General features: G+C 49.1%; 1 protein-coding gene across 1 annotated transcript; it reads left to right on the top strand.

Moving 5' to 3' along the window:
• The first annotated feature begins 1,234 nt into the window (after positions 1–1,234).
• Positions 1,235–18,056, top strand: HSF5 (heat shock transcription factor 5). Its single transcript, XM_060756877.2, has 6 exons — positions 1,235–2,063; positions 12,095–12,475; positions 14,006–14,103; positions 14,195–14,749; positions 16,311–16,488; positions 17,741–18,056. Exons 1-6 carry the CDS (start codon positions 1,235–1,237, stop codon positions 17,809–17,811), a joined length of 2,112 nt encoding a protein of 703 aa, XP_060612860.2. The 3' UTR covers positions 17,812–18,056.
• Positions 18,057–19,120: the final 1,064 nt, after the last annotated feature.

Raw genomic sequence — 19,120 nt, 5'->3', positions numbered from 1 at the left:
TTGGAGGGCTGGATTATAATTTGAAAAAAACATGAATGATTTCCTATGCACACTGCACATACCTTATTTGTAGTGCAAAAAACACTTTAAAACAATACAATTAAAATGAAGAACAATGTTAACAAATATAAACTTATTAGTATTCCAATGGGAAGTGTGGCTGGCGAGATAAGGTGGTTGTTGTTGTGTGCTTTCAAGTTATTTCAGACTTAGGTTGACCCTGAGCGAGGGCTGGGTAAATGACCTTGGAGGGCCGTATCTGGCCCCCGGGCCTTAGTTTGAGGACCCCCTGCTATATTCCCTCAGAAAGCAAGGCCTAGCTGATCTTTCAAAAATGAAACCTATTCCAAGGAAAGACTTTATTCCCCTCAGAAAGTGAGGCCTAGCTTATTCCCTTTGGAAAGTGAAGCCTCGTTGAAGGAAAGGGAGTGTATTCCCTCAGGAAAGAGAGGCCTATCTTATTCCCTTTGGAAACTGAAACCTACTCCAAGGAAAGCAAGGCCTAGCTTATTCTCTTTCAAAAGTAAAGCCTCCTTGAAGGAAAGGGAGCCTATATTCCCTCAGGAAAGCGAGGCCTATCTTATTCCCTTTCGAAAGTGAAAACTCCAGGGAATGGAGGGCTGTATTCCCTCAGAAAGCGAGGCCTAGCTTATTCCCTTTTAAAAGTGAAGCCTACTCCAAGGAAAGAGAGTATTCCACTCAAAAAGTAAGGCCTAGCTTATTCCCTTTCGAAAGTGAAGCCTCGTTGAAGGAAAGGGAGTGTATTCCCTCTGAAAGCGAGGCCTAGCTTATTCCCCTTCAAAAGTGAAGCCTCCTTGAAGGAAAGGGAGTCTATATTCCCTCAGAAGCCTGGCTTATTTCCTTGCGAAAGTGAAACCTACTCCAAGGAAAGAGTATTCCACTCAGAAAGTGAGGCCTAACGTATTCCCTTTCAAAAGCGAAGCCTCCTCGAAGGAAAGGGAGTCTATTCCCTCAGAAAGCGAGGCCTAGCGCATTCCCCTTCGAAAGTGAGGCCTACTCCAAGGCAAGCGAGGCTTTCTTCCCCTCAGAAAGCGAGGCCTACTCCCCTCGAGAGAGAGAGAGAGAGAGAGAGAGAGAGAGTGCGCGCGCGGGGTTAGGCCTCGCGGGCGGTGATTGACGTCTGCGTCCGTTGGCGGCCGGTTGGGCCCGCGAAGGCGGCTGGAACCGAACCGCGGGAGCGAGCGAGCGAGCGAGGGAGGGAGAGGCCGCAGTGATGGAGGACCCGCTCCTCTCGGCGGCGGCGGCGGCGCCCCCTCCGTCGCCCTCCTCGTCCTCGCCGTCGCCCTCCTCGTCCCCCATCAACCCCAACAACTTCCCGGCCAAGCTGTGGCGCCTGGTGAACAGCCCGCGGTTCCGCTCCATCCGCTGGGACGCCCGCGGAGAAGGCCTGCTCATCGACCAGCCGCTCTTCGAGGCCGAGCTCCTCGGAGGAGGGGGAGGAGGGGGAAACAACGGCAGCGGGGACGGAGCTCCTTCTGCGGCTCCTCCTCCCCCGGCTCCCCCTGCGGCCTCCTCTCCGGAGCTCTTCAAGACCACCAACTTCACCAGCTTCATCCGGCAGCTCAATTTGTACGGCTTCCGGAAGGTGGTGCTGGGCCCGCCCGCAGGAGGAGGAGGCGGAGCAGGAGGAGGAGGAGGCGGCGCGCCTCACAGCAACGCCTCCGCGGCCTGCTCGCCTTCCGGAGCCTCGGCCTCGCCTGGAGGGGGCCCCCTGCACCACTTCCACAGCCCGCACTTCCGCCGCGACAGGCCCGACCTGCTGGTCCACCTCAAGCGCCTCACCAGCGCCAACAAGGCCAAGCTGGCCGCCGGGCTGGAAGTCACCAGCAGGCCGCCCAACCGCTTCCAGCGCCTCCTCAGCACCTCCCTCCAGCAACACCACCAGCACCACCACCAGCAACAACAACAACCACCACTACAGCAGCCCGGCGGGGAAGGCCTTCTCGCCCCCCAGCAGCACGGAGGAGGAGGAGCGGGGAACCACAGCCCCGCAGGGCAGGCCGGAAAGGGAGGAGAAGGAGGCGGAGGAGGCGCCAAGGCCGGTGAGGCTCCGGGCCATGTGCAGAGCGCCGCCGGGCCCACAAAGGCACCCCAAGGAAGCTCCAGGGAGTGACACTTGGCCCCAAAGCATGTGCACACTGTGTATCCAAAGGCAACCCCAAAAGGAGTCGCACAAAGGTTCAGGGGCATGTGCAGAGTGTCCAAAGGCTCACCCTGAGCATGTGCAGAGTGCCACTTGGCCCCAAACCATGTGCACACTGTGTATCCAAAAGCAACCCCAAAAGGAATCACACAAGGGTTCAGGGGCATGTGCAGAGTGCCACCACGATCAGAGAGGGTGTCCAAAGGGTCACCCGAGCATGTACACAGGGCCACTGTATCCAAAAGCAACCCAAAGGAATTAGCAAAGGTTCAAGGGCATGTGCAGAGTGTCACCAGGCCCAAAGGGGGTGTCCAAAGGCTCAGCTTGAGCATGTGCACACTGTGTGTCCAAAAGCAACCCAAAGGAGTTGCACAAAGTTTCAGGGGCATGTGCAGAGTGTCACCAGGCCCAGAGCATGTGCAAAAGGCCACTGTATCCAAAAGCATCCCAAAGGAGTCACACAAAAGTTCAGGGGCATGTGCAGAGTGTTACCAGGACCAAAAGGGGTGTCCAAAGGCTCAGCCTGAGCATGTGCACACTGTGTATTCAAAAGCAACCCAAAGGAGTCACACAAAGCTTCAGGGGCATGTGCAGAGTGCCACCAGGCTCAGAGAGGGTGTCCAAAGGGTCACCCCGAACATGTACACAGGGCTACATGATCCTGAGCATGTCCAAAAGGCCACTGTATCCAAAAGCATCCCAAAGGAATCACACAGAGGTTCAGGGGTATGTGCAGAGTGTCCAAAGGCTCACCCTGACCATATGCAGAGTGCCACTTGGCCCCAAAGCATGTGCACATTGTGTATCCAAAAGCAACCCCAAAAGGAGTCACACAAAGGTTCAGGGGCATGTGCAGAGTGCCCCCAAGCATGTACACGGGGCCACACAATCCTGAGCATGTGCAAAAGGCCACTGTATCCAAAAGCATCCCAAAGGAGTCACACAAGGTCCAGGGGCATGTGCAGAGTGCCACCAGGCACAAAGGGGGTGTCCAAAGGCTAACCCCGAGCATGTACATAGGGCCTCTAGATCCTGAGCATGTGCAAAAGGCTACTGTATCCAAAAGCATCCCAAAGGAATCACACAAAGGTTCAGGGGCATGTGCAGAGTGTCCAAAGGCCCACCCTGAGCATGTGCAGAGTGCCACTTGGCCCCAAAGCATGTGCACACTGTGTATCCAAAAGCAACCCCAAAAGAATCAGACAAAGGTTCAGGAGCATGTGCAGAGTGCCACTTGATCTTGAGCATGTGCACAGGGCCACTGTATCCAAAAGCAACCCCAAAAGGAGTCACACAAGGTTCAGGGGCATGTGCAGAGTGTCACCAGGCCCAGAGAGGGTATTCAAAGGGTCACCCCGAGCATGTACATAGAGCCACTTGATCCTGAGCATGTGCACAGGGCCACTATATCCAAAAGCAACCCAAAGGAGTCACACAAAGGTTCAGGGGCATGTGCAGAGTGTCCAAGGGCTCACCCTGAGCATGTGCAGAGCGCCACTTGGCCCAAAAGCATGTGCACACTGTGTATCCAAAAGCAACCCCAAAAGGAGTCGCACAAAGGTTCAGGGGCATGTGCAGAGTGCCACTTGACTCCAAAGCATGTGCACACTGTGTATCCAAAAGCAACACAAAGGAGTCACACAAAGGTTCAGGGGCATGTGCAGAGTGTCCAAAGGCCCACTCTGAGCATGTGCAGAGTGCCACTTGGCCCAAAAGCATGTGCACACTGTGTATCCAAAAGCAACCCAAAGGAGTCACACAAAGGTTTAGGGGCATGTGCAGAGTGCCACTAGGCACAAAGGGGGTGTCCAAAGGCTCACCCTGAGCATGTACAGAGCACCACTTGGCCTGAAAGCATGTGCACACTGTGTATCCAAAAGCAACCCAAAAGGAGTCACACAAAGGTTTAGGGGCATGTGCAGAGTGCCACCAGGATCAGAGAGGGTGTCCAAAGGGTCACCCGAGCATGTACACAGGGCCATTTAATCTTGAGCATGTGCACACGGCCACTGTATCCAAAAGCAACCCAAAGGAGTCGCCCAAAGGTTCAGAGGCATGTGCAGAGTGCCACCAGGCCCAAAGGGGGTGTACAAAGGCTCGCCCTGAGCATGTGCAGAGTACCACTTGACCTTGAGCATGTGCACAGGGCCACTGTATCCAAAAGCAACCCAAAGGAATCACACAAAGGTTCAGGCCCAAAGGAGGTGTCCAAAGGCCTACCCCGAGCATGTGCAGAGGACCACTTTACCCAAAAGCATGTGCAGGGAGCCACATGACCCTGAGCATGTGCACAGAGCCACTGTATGCAAAAGCAACCCAAAGGAGTCACCCAAAGTTTCAGGGGCATGTGCAGAATGCCACCAGGCCCAAAACATTCAAAGGGGGTGTCCAAAGGCTAACCCCAAGCATGTGCAGAAGGTCACTTGACCCAAAAGCATGTGCAGGAAGCCACTTGACCTTGAGCATGTGCACAGAGCCACTGTTTCCAAAAGCAACCCAAAGGAGTCGTCCTAAGGTTCAAGGGCATGTGCAAAGTGCCACCAGGCCCAAAGGGGGTGTCCAAAGGCTCATCCCAAGCATGTGCAGGTTGCCACTTGACTCTGAGCATGTTCACAGGGGCAACTGTATCCAAAAGCAACCCAAAGGAGTCACCCCATGGCTCAGGGGCATGTGCAGAGTGCCACAGGCCCAAAAGGCACTCGGGGGGGGGGTGTCCAAAGGCTCACCCTGAGCATGTGCAGAGGGCCACTTGATTCTGAGCATGTGCACAGGGGCAACTGTATCCAAAAGCAATCCAAAGGAGTCACCCCAAGGCTCAGGGTCATGTGCAGAGTGCCAACAGGCCCAAAAGGCACCCAAAGGGATCAGAAGCTTCAGGAAGTGACCCTGAGCATGTGCAGAGGGGCCACTGTATCCAAAAGCAACCCAAAGAAGTCACCCCAAGGCTCAGGGACATGTGCAGAGTGCCACTGAGCCCCAAATGAAGCAGTAAATGGGTTCAAGGGTGATCCTGAACATAGGCAGAGTGCCACTGTATCCAAAAGCAACCCAAAGGAGTCACCCCAAGGCTCAGGATCATGTGCAGGGTGAAGCAGGGAACCAAAGGAGTCACCTCAAGGCACAGGGGCATGTGCAGGGTGCCACTTAACCCCAAAAGGAGGTAGCAAGTGGGTTACCGCTGGTAGGCTGTTAGGAATTGTAAGAGTTACAGTCCAAAATACCATGCTTGGGTTTCGCCCCAAGGCTCTTGTAGCTTCAAAGCCTGAAAATCATAGTGTCACATAACGTAATTCTTCAAGTCCCTCAAATAAGGAGGCGCATACAACATTAGGGGATCTGGAGCTATAGTTTAGTAGAAGAGTGTCGCATTTGCGATGTCTTTGCCACCTATCAAATATCAAGATCCCTGAAGGCTCCTTCCTTGCCCTCGGGCCTCTCAAAAAAGCCAGGGGGGAAAAATACTTGGTTTGCAGACATGACATCACATCCTCGCCCTTCCTTCCCTTCCCGGCGGGGTTTAAAAATAAAGCTGAAATTATGGGTTTTGGAAAGGAGGCCACACCGGAACCCGGCCAAGCCAGAAGAGAAGCCAATGGCCAAAACAACACCAGGCCCATCTCTTTCCCCCCAGGCTCCTGCAGGCTTTATTCGGAGGTTGCTGGGAGCTGTAGTTTTGGCTGAGGAATCCAAGATTCCCATTCGAGTGCGCCCTCTGCTGTGCTCTCCAGATTGTTCATTGTTTTTAAAACGCTGACATCATATATAGCAGGCATGGGCCAACTTGGGCCCTCCCTCCAGGTGTTTTGGACTTCAACTCCCACAATTCCTAACAGCCGGTAGGCTGTTAGGAATTGTGGGAGTTAAAGTCTAAAACACCTGGAGGGAGGGCCCAAGTTGGCCCATGCCCACTATATACGATGTCAACGGCAGGCTGTTAGGAATTATGGGAGTTGGAGTCCAAAACAGAGGAGGTCAGATCTGTTGGAAACTGGGCAAGTGGGGTTTAAATATATCCCTGTGGAATGATGTCCAGGGTGGGAGAAAGTACTCTTTGTCTGTTGGAGGCAAGTGTGGATGTTGCCATTCGCCACCTTGATTAGCACTGAATGGCCTTGCAGCTTCAAAGCCTGGTTGCTTCCTGCCTAGGGGAATCCTTTGTTGGGAGGTATTAGGTGGCCCTCATTGGTTCTAAAATCAGGACCGTAAACAAAAAGGATCACTCAGAAAACAGCAATTCCAGACAGGAAACTATCAGGGCCAGCTAATGCCTCCCAACAAAGGATTCACCCAGGCAGGAAGCAGCCAGACTTTGAAACTGCAAGGCCATTCAATGCTAATCAAGCCCCCCCCCCCCCGCGCAACATTCACACTTGCCACAAGCAGACAAGAGTTCTGTTTCCCACCCTGGCTGCTTCCTGCCTGGGGGAATCCTTTGTTGGGAGGTGTTAGCTGGCCCTCGTTGGTTCTAAAATCAGGACCGTAAACAAAGAGAAACACTCAGAAAACAGCGATTCCAGACAGGAAACTATCAGGGCCAGCTAATGTCTCCCAACAAAGGTTCACCCAGGCAGGAAGCAGCCAGGCTTTGAAACTGCAAGGCCATTCAATGCTAATCCAGCCCCCCCCCCCCCTGCAACATTCACATTTGCCACAAGCAGACAAGACTTCTTTCTCCCACCCTGGCTGCTTCCTGCCTGGGGGAATCCTTTGTTGGGAGGTGTTAGCTGGCCCTGGTTGTTTCTTTTATGTAATTCTCCTGTTTTCTGAGTCCTGTTCTTTATTTGGTGTTCTGATTTTAGAGTTTTTTAAACCAAAATCTGGTGACCAGTGTTAAAAAAAAACCCCTCTAGAATCAGGACAGCAAATAAAAAACAACACTCAGAAAACCGGGGAATTCCAGTCAGGAAAGAATCAGGGCCAGCTAACACCTCCCAACAAACTTTTTACTTAGGCAATCCCTTGTAGCCCGAGGATGATGGTTCTCCAAGTGTAGTGTCTTGGTGGTGGATCTGTAGGTGGCTGTGGAGCCTTATTCTCGAGTAGCATGTTTTCCCACAGTGAGGACATCGGTTTCCAAGTGGAAGGTGGTCCCGGTCAGGGCTGGCTTGACACGCCTTCTTCCTCTTGACACGTTTCTCCCTTTTGCCCTCTGTATGAGCCTCTTTGAATTCTGCAGCACTGCTGGTCACAGCTGACCTCCAGTTAGACTGCTGATAAAGCACTGCCCAGGCAGCAACCAGTCAGGCTTTGAAGCTGCTAGTCTATTCAGTGCTAATCAAGGTGGCCAACTGCAACATTAGCACTTGCCTCCAACAATACAATATTATTATTATTCCAGCCATGAAAGCCTTCGACAATACAATTCAGGGCCAGCTCATCACCTCTCAACAAAGGATTCCTGCAGGCAGTAAGCAGCCAGATCTTGAAGCTGCTAATGAAGGTGGCCAATTGTAACACTTATTGTCAAGCAGACAAGAGTTCTTTCTCCCACCCTGGACCATCAATAGATATATAAACCCCACTTCCCTAGTTTCCAACAGACCTCACAACCTCTGAGGATACCTGTCTTAGATGTGGGCGAAATGTCAGAAGAGAATGTTTCTGGAACATGGCCAGACAGCCCGGAAAACTCACAAAAACCCAGTGATTCCAGCCAGGAAAGCCTTCGACAACACCTTCTGCCATAGTTTAAATGGCTCACCGTTGGTCAAAATGGACAAAGTCTGGACCAAATCAACCAAAAACTGGATTCTCGTAGTACCAAGAATCTTCCCACTGGTGACAGCTTTAATTTCCCCCACTTGTGCCAATATTTTCTTGTTTCTTTCCGAACCTTTGCTTAAATAATTTGAGATGACAATATTTATTTTGAATCCCACTTTTCTCCCAATTTTGGGACTTATTGATATCACTGTAACCCAAGCATTTCACCTTTTTCTCGACATCAACACCCCCCTCGCTGTCGATTCTACGTATCCTCCAGTGCTGATATTTTTAATCCTCGTCTTTGGACTGTTCCCCTTAAAACCTGCCAAATTCTTTTCATTTTCCTGATATCACTTTTCCAAAAGAGATACCAGCTCCCCTGCAAGCGGCCTTGATTTAAACACATCCTCCTTTATCCCTCTCGCCCCGGATGTCTGTTTCTAAAAACTCGAAAATTGGGAACAGATAGACGAATTCATTGGGAGAGACTCATGCATTTCAAATACTTCGCTCTGTCTGTCCTTCCATAGAACACCAGGGGATCAAAATGAGACACTGAAAACTGCCTTTTCCTATAAAACAGAGTCAAATCATACTCAGTACAGGCGACAGTGAACAATTGTTGAACAAATTTTGTGCAAAAGTACAGAGATGCTGAGGATAGGAGTCTAAAAAAGTAATTTTCCTAAGATTTGCATAAGAGTCGCTCTCCTTTGTCCTCTAAATGCATTCCTAAATAGTTGAGAGACTGAGCAGATAGATAGATAGATAGAGTCTCACTTATCCGACATAAACATGCCGCCAGATAAATGAAAATGTCGGATAATACGGAGTCTCCGACTGTTATGAATGGAAGGGCTAATCTAGGATAATAGAATCACTGAGTTGGAAGGGACCTTAAGGGCCATCCAGTCCAACCCTATGTCTGCCTATCTGACTGTCCACATAGTCGAGTCCTGCTTATCCGACATATATGTGCTGGCAGAATGTTGGATAAACGAAAATTTCGGATAATACGGAGTCTCCAACTGTTATGAATGGAAAGGCTCATCTAGGATAACAGAATCACTGAGTTGGAAGGAACCTCAAGGGCCATCTGGTCCAACCATAGGTCAGTCTACCTGACTATGCACATCCAGTAGTGTCTCGTTGATCCAAAATAAACGGGACGGCAGAACGTCGGATCAACTGAAATGTCGAATAATACAGAGTCTCCTCCTGTTACCCGTCCAATGTGACGCTAGATACCTAGAATACTAACAACAGGAACTCAAAGGGTTAAGGCAAGGCAACACCTCAGGGCTAGAGAGCCCAGCAGGAAGTGCCCGGATGCGGGAGAGGAGGGTGGAAATCACAGAGGGAAGGAGTAAGGACACTTCCTCTTCCGGTCCTGCCTCTTCTCCATCTTTCCTCCCTCCTCCTCCTCCTCCTCTTTATCTTGCCTTTTTCACTTATTAGGAATGGAAAGAGAGTTGGGGAGCGCTCCTTTAACTGAAGGGGAAATGCTGGAGGAAAAGGGGGCGTCAGATAAAACAGAATGTTGGATAAGTGAAGGCTGGATAAGCGAAGCTCTTCTGTAATCATAATAATAATTGTATTTCTTACCCTGGTCCAAGTGGTCCCTGGTCCAAGTGGTCCTTGGTCCAACTGGTCGCTCGTCAAAGTGGACCCTGGTCCAAGTGGTTCCTGATCCAAGTGGACCCCGGTCAAGTGATCTCTGGTCAAAGTGGACCCTGGTCAAAGTGGTCCCTGGTCAAGTTGATCCTGGTCAAAGTGGTCCCTGGTCAAGTGGTCACTCGGTGAAGTGGACCCTTGTCAAATGGTCCCTGATCAAAGTGGACCCTGTTCAAGTGGTCCCTGGCCAAGTGGTCCCTGGTCAAGTGGTCACTCGGTGAAGTGGACCCTTGTCAAATGGTCCCTGATCAAAGTGGACCCTGTTCAAGTGGTCCCTGGCCAAGTGGTCCCTGGTCCAAGTGGACCCTGGTCAGGTGATCTCTGGTCAAAGTGGACCATGGTCAAAGTGGTCCCTGGTCAAGTGGTCCCGCGGTGAAGTGGACCCTGGTCAAATGGTCCCTGGTCAAAGTGGACCCTGTTCAAGTGGTCCTGGTCATGTGGGTCCTGGTCAAGTGGTCTCTGGTCAAATGTTCCCTGATCAAAAAAAGGTTGGGAACTCCTGCTGTAAGTGAAGCAAATAGTGAGCAATTGTTTTTATATTCACTAACCCATTAGAGTACACATACTTTAAATTGTTGTACAATTGTTAGAAAGTTTCATGAAAAACTCTTAAAAATTAAAAGTTTTAAAGCAGGGAAGGAAGGGTTGAAAATCAATATGCAGTGACTCAGACTGTATGCCCTTTAGCCTTCTCTTACCTCAATTTCTGGATGATACGATGTCAAAATCTGGGATATATGGCAATTTGCAGGACTTTTTGGACCACAGCTATGCATCTGTTGCCTCAAAGACAGAAACATTCCTCTTTCAGCCTGTAGCAAGGGGCTTACTAAGCATATCGCTATGAACAACTCAAATTACAAGTAGTTCTGACCGAGGATGTGAAAAACTGTCATCCCGTTCTTGTGTTTCTCAGAATCCCACCGGCTTTCTTCTTCTGTTCCAATTCTAGATTTTCAGGTTGCAAGTCTTCTTTGCCATGCTTCATACAAATGCATTACATCTTTTTATATATTGCATCTGAGATACAACAACAACAACATTTCCTTGGCCTGCGAAATAAACACTTTTGCAGGGAAATGCAGATCTGACAAATGTTTCCTTCTGTAATCTTAAAGTAGATGTACACAGAATTTTCCCTTCCCCTTCCTTTTTTTTCTTCCTTCGTTCCTTCCTTCCTTCCTTCCAGGATACTATAGCGTTGAGCCAGGCAGTTAAAACAGACCCAAACTGCATTCATTCAACCGTGTAGACACACCCAAAGGTGCCATTCCCCATCCCTGATGTAATGTCTTGTCGAAGGTTTTCATGGCTAGAATCACTAGGTTGCTGTGAGTTTTTGGGGCTGCTAGAATATGGCTGTACAGCCTGAAAAACTCCCAGCAAGCCACTAACAAGTAATGGTTTCTAAATTATTTCTTTTACAAGGATACATTTTATTTTTTACAGAATTTTTACAATATTTATGCGTTTTAATTACACTGTAACCTGCCATGAGGGGAGGTGGATAAGAAATACATTATTACGTTTACTGTAGAGTCTCGCTTATCCGACCTTCACTTAACTGACGCTCTTATCCCGATGCCCCCTTTTCCTCCAGCATTTCCCCTTCAATTAAAGGAGTGTTCCTCATCTCTCTCTCTCTGTTCCCAATAAGTGAAAAAGGCAAGATAAGGAGGAGGAAGAGTGAGGAAAGGGGGAAAAGAGGCAGAACTGGAAGCAGAATCATCCTCTCTTCTTCCTTCTGTAATTTCCATGCTCCTCTTCCATGTTCGGGCACTTCCTGCTGGGCCTTTCTAGCCCAGAGGCGTTGCCTTGCCTTAACTCTTTGTGCTGCATTGGACGGGTAACTGTAGGAGACTCAGTAGTAGTAGTAGTAGTAGTAGTAGTAGTAATTTTATTTGTACCCCGCCACCATCAACCCCAACGGGGACTCAGGGCGGCTCACATGAGGCCAAGCCCAAACAACAAATTACAATAAAATGCAATACAGATTACAATAAAGTAAACAACGTTGCAATAAAGTACAAAGCATATAAATACAATAAGCAATATACACACAGCATAAGAAAGCAATAAACAATATAATGACAGTGAGCGGGCCGCATATACAATAAAATGGTTTAAAAACTCAGGGTGAGTTAAAAGGAGATTATTTGCATGGGGGAACTCATAGAAAAACAGTGTAATAAACATACCTTTGTACAAGGGGGGTACTCCTAGGTCAAAATGTTGAGGGGGGCAATAGCGAAAGCTTGTGTGGCTACTCTCCAAAAGCGCAGCAGCAGAGCCAGGTCTTGAGATTCTTTTTAAATGCTTCTAAGGTAGGGTAGTATCCGACATGTTCATTTATCCGACATTCTGCCAGCTTGTTTAGGTCGGATAAGCGAGACCCTACTGTATGTTTGGACAACTTGACAATAAACATTCAGGCATACGCACACCCTTTGATGTCAACCTGGGAGTCTCCTTCCTTCTTTCCCATACTAGATATTAAGCCTCCTATGTAATGTCCAGTGACTGACAGTGCTGCTCTTTTCCCTCCTGCAGTGCCGCTGACTCTAGGCCAGTTCCACCGCTCCTTCCGCCGAGACAGCCTCTCTCCGTACTCCTACCTCTCACCCTCGCCTCACAGTCCCAGTGGCTACTCACTGAAAGGCAACGACCGGAGCCCGCTTCCTCCGCGGACATGGCCAGGCTCGCTGGGGATGCTCCCGGGGCAGGTGGACGCCTCGGCCTTCCCGGACAAGGCCGTCCCCTTCTCCGTCCTCCAGCGCTTCCCCACTGAGGTTACCTACACCCTGCAGCCCAGCGCAACCTCCGTCCACATCCAGCAAGGGACCCAGGCCATGGCCGCCGCCGCCTCCGCTGCTCAGAAGTACACTAGCTTTGCCGCCTCTGTGCCGTACTCCCAGGCGTACTACCCAGCAGGTGAGCGGATGAAGATCCACTTATTTCTTGGCACAAAATATCAGGCCCTGATATCTATTTATTACCTATCGCTTCTGGTGTGAGAGAATTGGCTGTCTGCAAGGATGTTGCCCAGGGGATGCCCAGATGTTTTGGTGTACTACCATCCTAGTGGGAGGCTTCTCTCATCTCCGCTGACAGAGGGCACTCAACCTGCTCTCCCCGGATATGAATCGCTGACCTCTCAATCAACAGTCCTGCTGGCACAAGGGTCTAACCCATTGCATCACTAGCTTTCCCCTTACTATTATCTCCCCCTTTTGAACTACATCCTGAAGAACATTAACAACAAAGTAGCCCCTCTAAGTGTATTTCCAAAAGTCTTTGTTTATTTTGACGCATGGCGTGGATTCTTTGTAAATCAACCAGAAGACAAGAGGCAAAACAAACCAGCACTGCAGAATGTCTTGTTTAGGAAAATGAAACAGTTGCTGACCTTCGTGATATTATAACTGTCTCTGATACTTTTTATAATGGGATATTTTTGATGTTTCTACTGACTGTTAGGAATTGTGGAAGTTGAAGTCCCAAACACCTGGAGGGCCCAAGTTTGCCCACGCCTGGTCTATAGATGTTTGCTTGTCGAACACCAAGGCAGGAACACCTCTGACGTTAAACATCATACCAGCCTGGTAAAACCAGCAAGCGGTTTATTGAAGAATATATGTACGCAAAGCAGTAAAATGAGCAAAAGCAGGAAAGTTCCCAAAACAAAGGATAGTCCATGAGCTTCAAGGCAAAATAAGATCTATTGGAATAACAGTCCATGAAACAAGGCAGCATGAAAAATCCAATACACAAAACAGGAGCTTGGCAAAACTTGGTACATGAAACTAAGAACACTCGAAAGCAACACCATCATGAAATTCCAGCGTTGATCCAACTGAGGCAACTCTTTCCCATGAATCAATATAAGGCTTTTCCAGATCCCAAAACTGATAGGAAAGCATTTCTCTTGACCTTACCACCAAATAAAGGTTCCTTATCTCTTTCCCCCCCTGTAAACAAACCGATCTTATTTGCACTTGAGCACTCTGTCTCTGATTTACAAAAGCCTTGCCTTCTATCTACACTCTCATTAACTTCTGCACCTGACAAATCATCTTCAGACCAGTTGCTCTGAGAAAGACTGTGAAGAGCTTCTCCCAGGAATGTGGCCTTGTGAATCTTCCTGAGACAGCTCGGGCCTCTCATCTGAGCTTATCTCAGACCCAGGCCATCAGGCCACCATCAGGAACATCATCCCCATTCCCATCATGAACATCAGACACAATCACAGGCTGACGTACAACAGAGCTCTTCAGTGGGACAGCTTTGATTAACTTGTAGCTATTCTTATAGGAGGACCCCCTGGTGGCCCCGTGGGTTAAACCCCAAAGTCAGACACGACTAGACTTCATATCAGGGGAAATCTTTACCTTTACTTATCCTTATAGAAGGCACTAAAGCTATGATCCTCAAGTGTTTCTGTTTTGTCTCCTTCCCTTCCAGCCGTACTGCAGTGTTGCTCTCCGTCGACCCACATGGATCCACTGAGCGGGTGTGGAAGCCCGACGCCTTCGACCTACACCCACTGCAGCTATTTTCAGGTGAGTCCTCAGCTGGAATCCATGTTGGGGCCCAATCCAGTGAGATAATGCACCTCTGAGAACGTATTTCACTTCTCTTTCGCGACTCCAGAATCCCTCCTTGCAGTCTTCATACCCCGTGGAGTTCCTGCCTTCTAACTGGTCCTGCAACGCCTCCGACGAAGCCAAGAAGACCGAGGTCAACCTGGAGGCCGTCTTCCAAATCGTGGACGAGATGCACTCCTCCCCAAAGCTGGAGATGGTCAAAGTGGAGCCTGTGGAGGGCCAAGGTCCGTCCGTGCCTCCGTGCCGCGGGCAGCCCTTGCTGGTGAGCGCCACCGGGGCCGGGAGCGAGGCCCCTTCCTCTGCCTCCTCTGCCTCCTCCTCCTCAGGCCAGGCCAGCCACCTGGAGCCCCTGACCCCCGTGGGTTCCGACATCACCTCCTTTGTGGTGGAGACCGACCACGCCATTGCCTGCTCCCTGCCCCAGTCGCCCCAGTTCATCTACACCATCCACACTGCCGAGTCGGTGGAAAATGCAGCCGCACAGATGGTCCAGCAGCCGGGATCCATGGTCCAAGTGCCAGTGAAGCTCAAGGATCCACTCAGCCAGCCTCCCACTCAGGCTGCTGTCGTCTTTGTCCAGGAGGAGCTCACCTTCAGCCAGGTAAAGGGGAAAGGGATGTTCAAGAAAGAAATGTCTCTCTTTGAAAAGCCAATATTTTCAACCAGAATCAAAACACACACACTGTGAGCTCCATATCTGTAGGGCAGTGGTTCTCCACCTGTGGGTCCCCAGATGTTTTGGCCTACAACTCCCAGAAATTCCATCCAATTTACCAGCTGATAGGATTTCTGGGAGTTAAAAGGCCAAAACATCTGGGGACCCACAGGTTGAGAACCACTGCTGTAGGGGTTCGATCTTCAGACTTTGCACGGGTATGTCTGAAGAAGAGAAGGCTGAAAGGAGATATGATGGCCATGTATAAATATGTGAGGGGAAGTCATAGAGAGGAGGGAGCTAGCTTGGAAAGGAGATGAAGACACCATCCAAATCCTCCCAACAGAGGGCCATTCATGAAAGCGCCATGCCCTCCCAACAGATGAAGATACCGACAGATCGTCATCCACAAAGGCACCATCGAATGCTTCCCAATAGATGAAGACATCATCCAAGCCCTCCCAACTGATGTTCTTCCATGAAGACACCATCTAAGCCCTCCTCACTGATGGTCCTTCATGAAGACAACACCCAAGCTCCCTTGACTGATGGTCTTCCAGGAAGACACCATCCAAACCCGCTGGACTGCAGATTGTCCATTAAGATGTCATCCAAGCCCTCCCGACTGATGATCTTCCATGAAAATACCATCCAAGCCCTCCCAACTGATGCTTTTCTATGAAGATTCCATCCAAGCCCTCCCGACTGATGATCTTCCATGAAAATACCATCCAAGCCCTCCCAACTGATGCTTTTCTATGAAGATTCCATCCAAGCCCTCCCGACTGATGATCTTCCATGAAAATACCATCCAAGCCCTCTCAACAGATGCTTTTCTATGAAGACTCCATCCAAGCTCTCCCGATTGATGGTCATCCACAAAGGCACAATTGAATACTTCCTGATAGATGAAGACACCTCAAGGGCCATCCAGTCCAACTCTATCTCTGTCTGTCTATCCACATACAGTAGAGTCTTGCTTGTCAACATAAACAGGCCTGCAGAACGTTGGATCAACTGAAATGTCGGATAATATGGAGTCTCCTCCTGTTACCCATCCAATGCGGAGCTAGATACCTAGAATACTAACAACAGAGACTCAAAGGGTTTAGGCAAGGCAACGCCTCGGGGCTAGAGCGGCCCAGCAGGAAGTGCCCAGATGTGGAAGAGGAGTGTAGAAATCCCAGAGGGAAGGAGGATGCTTCCGCTTCTAGTACTGCCTCTTTTCCCCCTCCCCCCCCCCCCCCGTCTTGCCTTTTTCACTTATAGGGAATGGAGAGAGAGTTCGGGAGTGCGCCTTTAATTGGAGGGGAAATGCTGGAGAAAAGGGGGGCATTGGATAAGAACATCAGATAAGACGGAATGTCGGATAAGCGAAGGTCGAATAAGCGAGACTCTACTGTGATAGAGAAATAACCTTTTGTGGAGTTAAGCCTTTGAAAGAATCTTAAATGTGAATATTGTATGTGGTCAGAATGAGAATGCTGCTCTGCTCCCCTCTTGCCAGGAGGATCCGAGCATCAAGTGTCAGGCCAGCCCCCCCGAGTCGGTGGTGGCTTCGGAGCAAATCGGTTTCCTCATTGCGGAGGTGGATCCGCTGGGCAAGTGTGCCAAAGACGCCGCTCCATCCATTCAAAACAAATGCCGGGAAAGAAGGAGCAGCTCCCAGAAGGGCAAATCCCCTGGTGAGAATGGCGGGACCCCAGAGTCGGTTATTTGTAAGGTACAGGCTTAAAGGGGTGATTTGGGGCTGTGGATCAGATTCATAGAATCTTAAGAGTTGGAAGAGATAATTCAGTCCAACCCGTTTCTGCCAGGCAGGACGACACGATCAAACAATTCCTGCGTTGTCAACCCATAGAAAAAGAACTACTGTCACGCTAGAGAAAAAAAAGCCTCACTGAACTACAAACTCCGGAATTCTGCAGGAGGCAGAAACCGGATTTTAAGTGGATTTTTTCTCTAGTGTAATGAAGTAGCAAGTTGCCTCTGAGGGGCAATTTCAGGTTTTAGGGGGAAATAGAAGGGCTTAGTACAGCGTTTCTCGACCTGGGAGTCGAAGCTCCGGAGGGGGGGTCTCAAGGAGGGTTCAGAGGGATCACCAAATACCACAAGAAAACATATATTTCTGATGTTCTTAGGATCCCCTTTGGCATAGAAGGCTGAAGATCTCTCCGCATGCCCTTCTCTTCCTCTTTGGAAACAGACGGCAATTCCCCAAAGCCCTCCTCCGCTGTGATTGGCCAGCCTCTCAGCCAAGGGGAGGGCTGTTTCTGAAACTCCAAGTGGGGAGGGGAGAGCAGGCATGCTCAGTACATAACAGCGTGGTACGCATGTACGAGCGAGGGAGAGCATGCGAGGCTGGAGGGAGGCTCTTGACAGCGAGTCTCTCCAAGGCATGGGGTTCTGTGTGGGAGGTTTGGCCCAATTCTATCATTGGTGCGGTTCAGAACGCTCTTTGATTGTAGGTGAACTATAAATCCCAGCAACTACAACTCCCAAATGTCAAGGCCTATTTTCCTCAAACTCCACCAGTGTTCACATTCGGGCATATTGAGTATTCGTGCCAAGTTTGGTCCAGATCCATCATTGTTTGAGTCCACAATGCTCTAAATCGGTGAACTACAACTCCTAAACTCAAGGAGAATGCCCATAAAACCCTTCCAGTATTTTCTGTTGGTCATATGAGTTCTGTGATCCAAATTTGGTTGCTGGAATGTATAGTTTACCTACAATCAAAGAGCATTCTGAACACCAACAATGGAATTGAACCCAACCTGGCACACAGAACTCCCATGACCAACAGAATACTGTGTTTTCCGATGGTATTTGGTGACCCCTCTGACACATCCTCTCAACCCCCCCCCCCGCCCGGGTCCTGACCCCCGGTCTTGAGAAACACTGCTGTAAGCTGTCCTTTCCCTTTTTTCTTCCTAGATCTCCACCTTCTCGTGGATGTGGCTTGCAAGCAAGAGCATTTCCCAAAGGAGGAAGAGCTGCGGGAGTGAGGAGAACCTGTGCAAGTGCCATTTGGGCCTCATGCCCTAGGAGGACTTGACTTGGGGGTCCTTTCTGTTGTGCCTTACTTAGCTTTCTCCTTCTCATCTCAATTTCGTTTCACATGTAAATAGGCTCACCTTTGTTTCGCCTCTTCCTTTCGTGTAGCTCTTAAGTTCTTTTACCAATCAGTTTGTCCGGATGTTATAATTTATTTGCCCAAAGTTCTTAATGGCAGACCACCTAGACTTTTGGATGGATTTTTCATGGTCCCAAATTCAGAATATTTCTTATTTTGCACACTCTGGGGATTATTCAAAGGAGGAGGGATTTCAATAAATGCAAAGCCAGCTGCTATCCCATGATTCTCCCCAAATTTACATAGGAAATTTAATTTTTTTCCCTTTCTTTTCAGCGGCAAATATTGTCACTCTTTGCCAGAGTTTTTGAATGAATAGCGTATTTTGAACCTTTAATATTTTCCTTATTTTAGGGACACTTTAATGCAAACGTTAAGGCTTCTCTCGTATTTATTGACAAAGAATTTTTAAAGGATATGTCTTAGTCCAAATATATGTATTTATGTTATAAGGATATATATTGTACTAGAATATATGTGGATGATTGGCAATGTGCTTCAAGCTCATTCACTCCTATTTTTAAATATAAGGGAATTCCTTAAAGGAAGAAAAACCCAGCGAGAACAGATCCGCGATTCGTTTCTTTGATCTTGATACCTTCCATTTTAAGGCTCAGATGGGACTGGGAATGGTAATGATCAAAAGAGAGAGAGAGAGATCCAGGGTTGGATTTCCTGCAATATTCCTAGGCTCAGTCAGCATTTGGAGGAGAAAGGATGAATGTAGTCTCTCAAGAATTCTGTAGCCACTTCTATGAAATGGATAACACTCTCAGGTCTGTCTCTCCAAAGCAGCCTTCGTGGCGTTTCCACAGTTTCAGCCCCAATGTGTTTGGCCAGTAAAACAATAAATGGAGTAGTCCAAATAAGCTTGCTCTTTGGCCAGTTTGTTGAGGGGAATAAAAGAGTTGAATTTTGAATTCAGTGGCGAATTCCATGTGGGTGAGTGGGCTTAACAAAAGACCCTCCTCATAAATGTACTGCAGAGTAAGTTATCAGCAGCAGCAGCGTGACCCAGCACCAGGAGCCCAAAGTGATAAAAACACACAAACCAATGTTCTCTCTTGCATAGGAGGCTCTTCTTTGTAGTAAAATAATATGGTTGGACTATTTACAATAACAAGGTTTCTATAACACAAATAAATACATACATAGTAGCTTTACCCACAGCAGACTTCACA

Source organism: Anolis sagrei, chromosome 11 (genome assembly GCF_037176765.1).
Source record: "Anolis sagrei isolate rAnoSag1 chromosome 11, rAnoSag1.mat, whole genome shotgun sequence".
Classification (NCBI taxonomy): domain Eukaryota; kingdom Metazoa; phylum Chordata; class Lepidosauria; order Squamata; family Dactyloidae; genus Anolis; species Anolis sagrei.
Note: the sequence above shows the minus strand (reverse complement) of the source record. Positions and strands in the feature narration are given on the sequence as shown.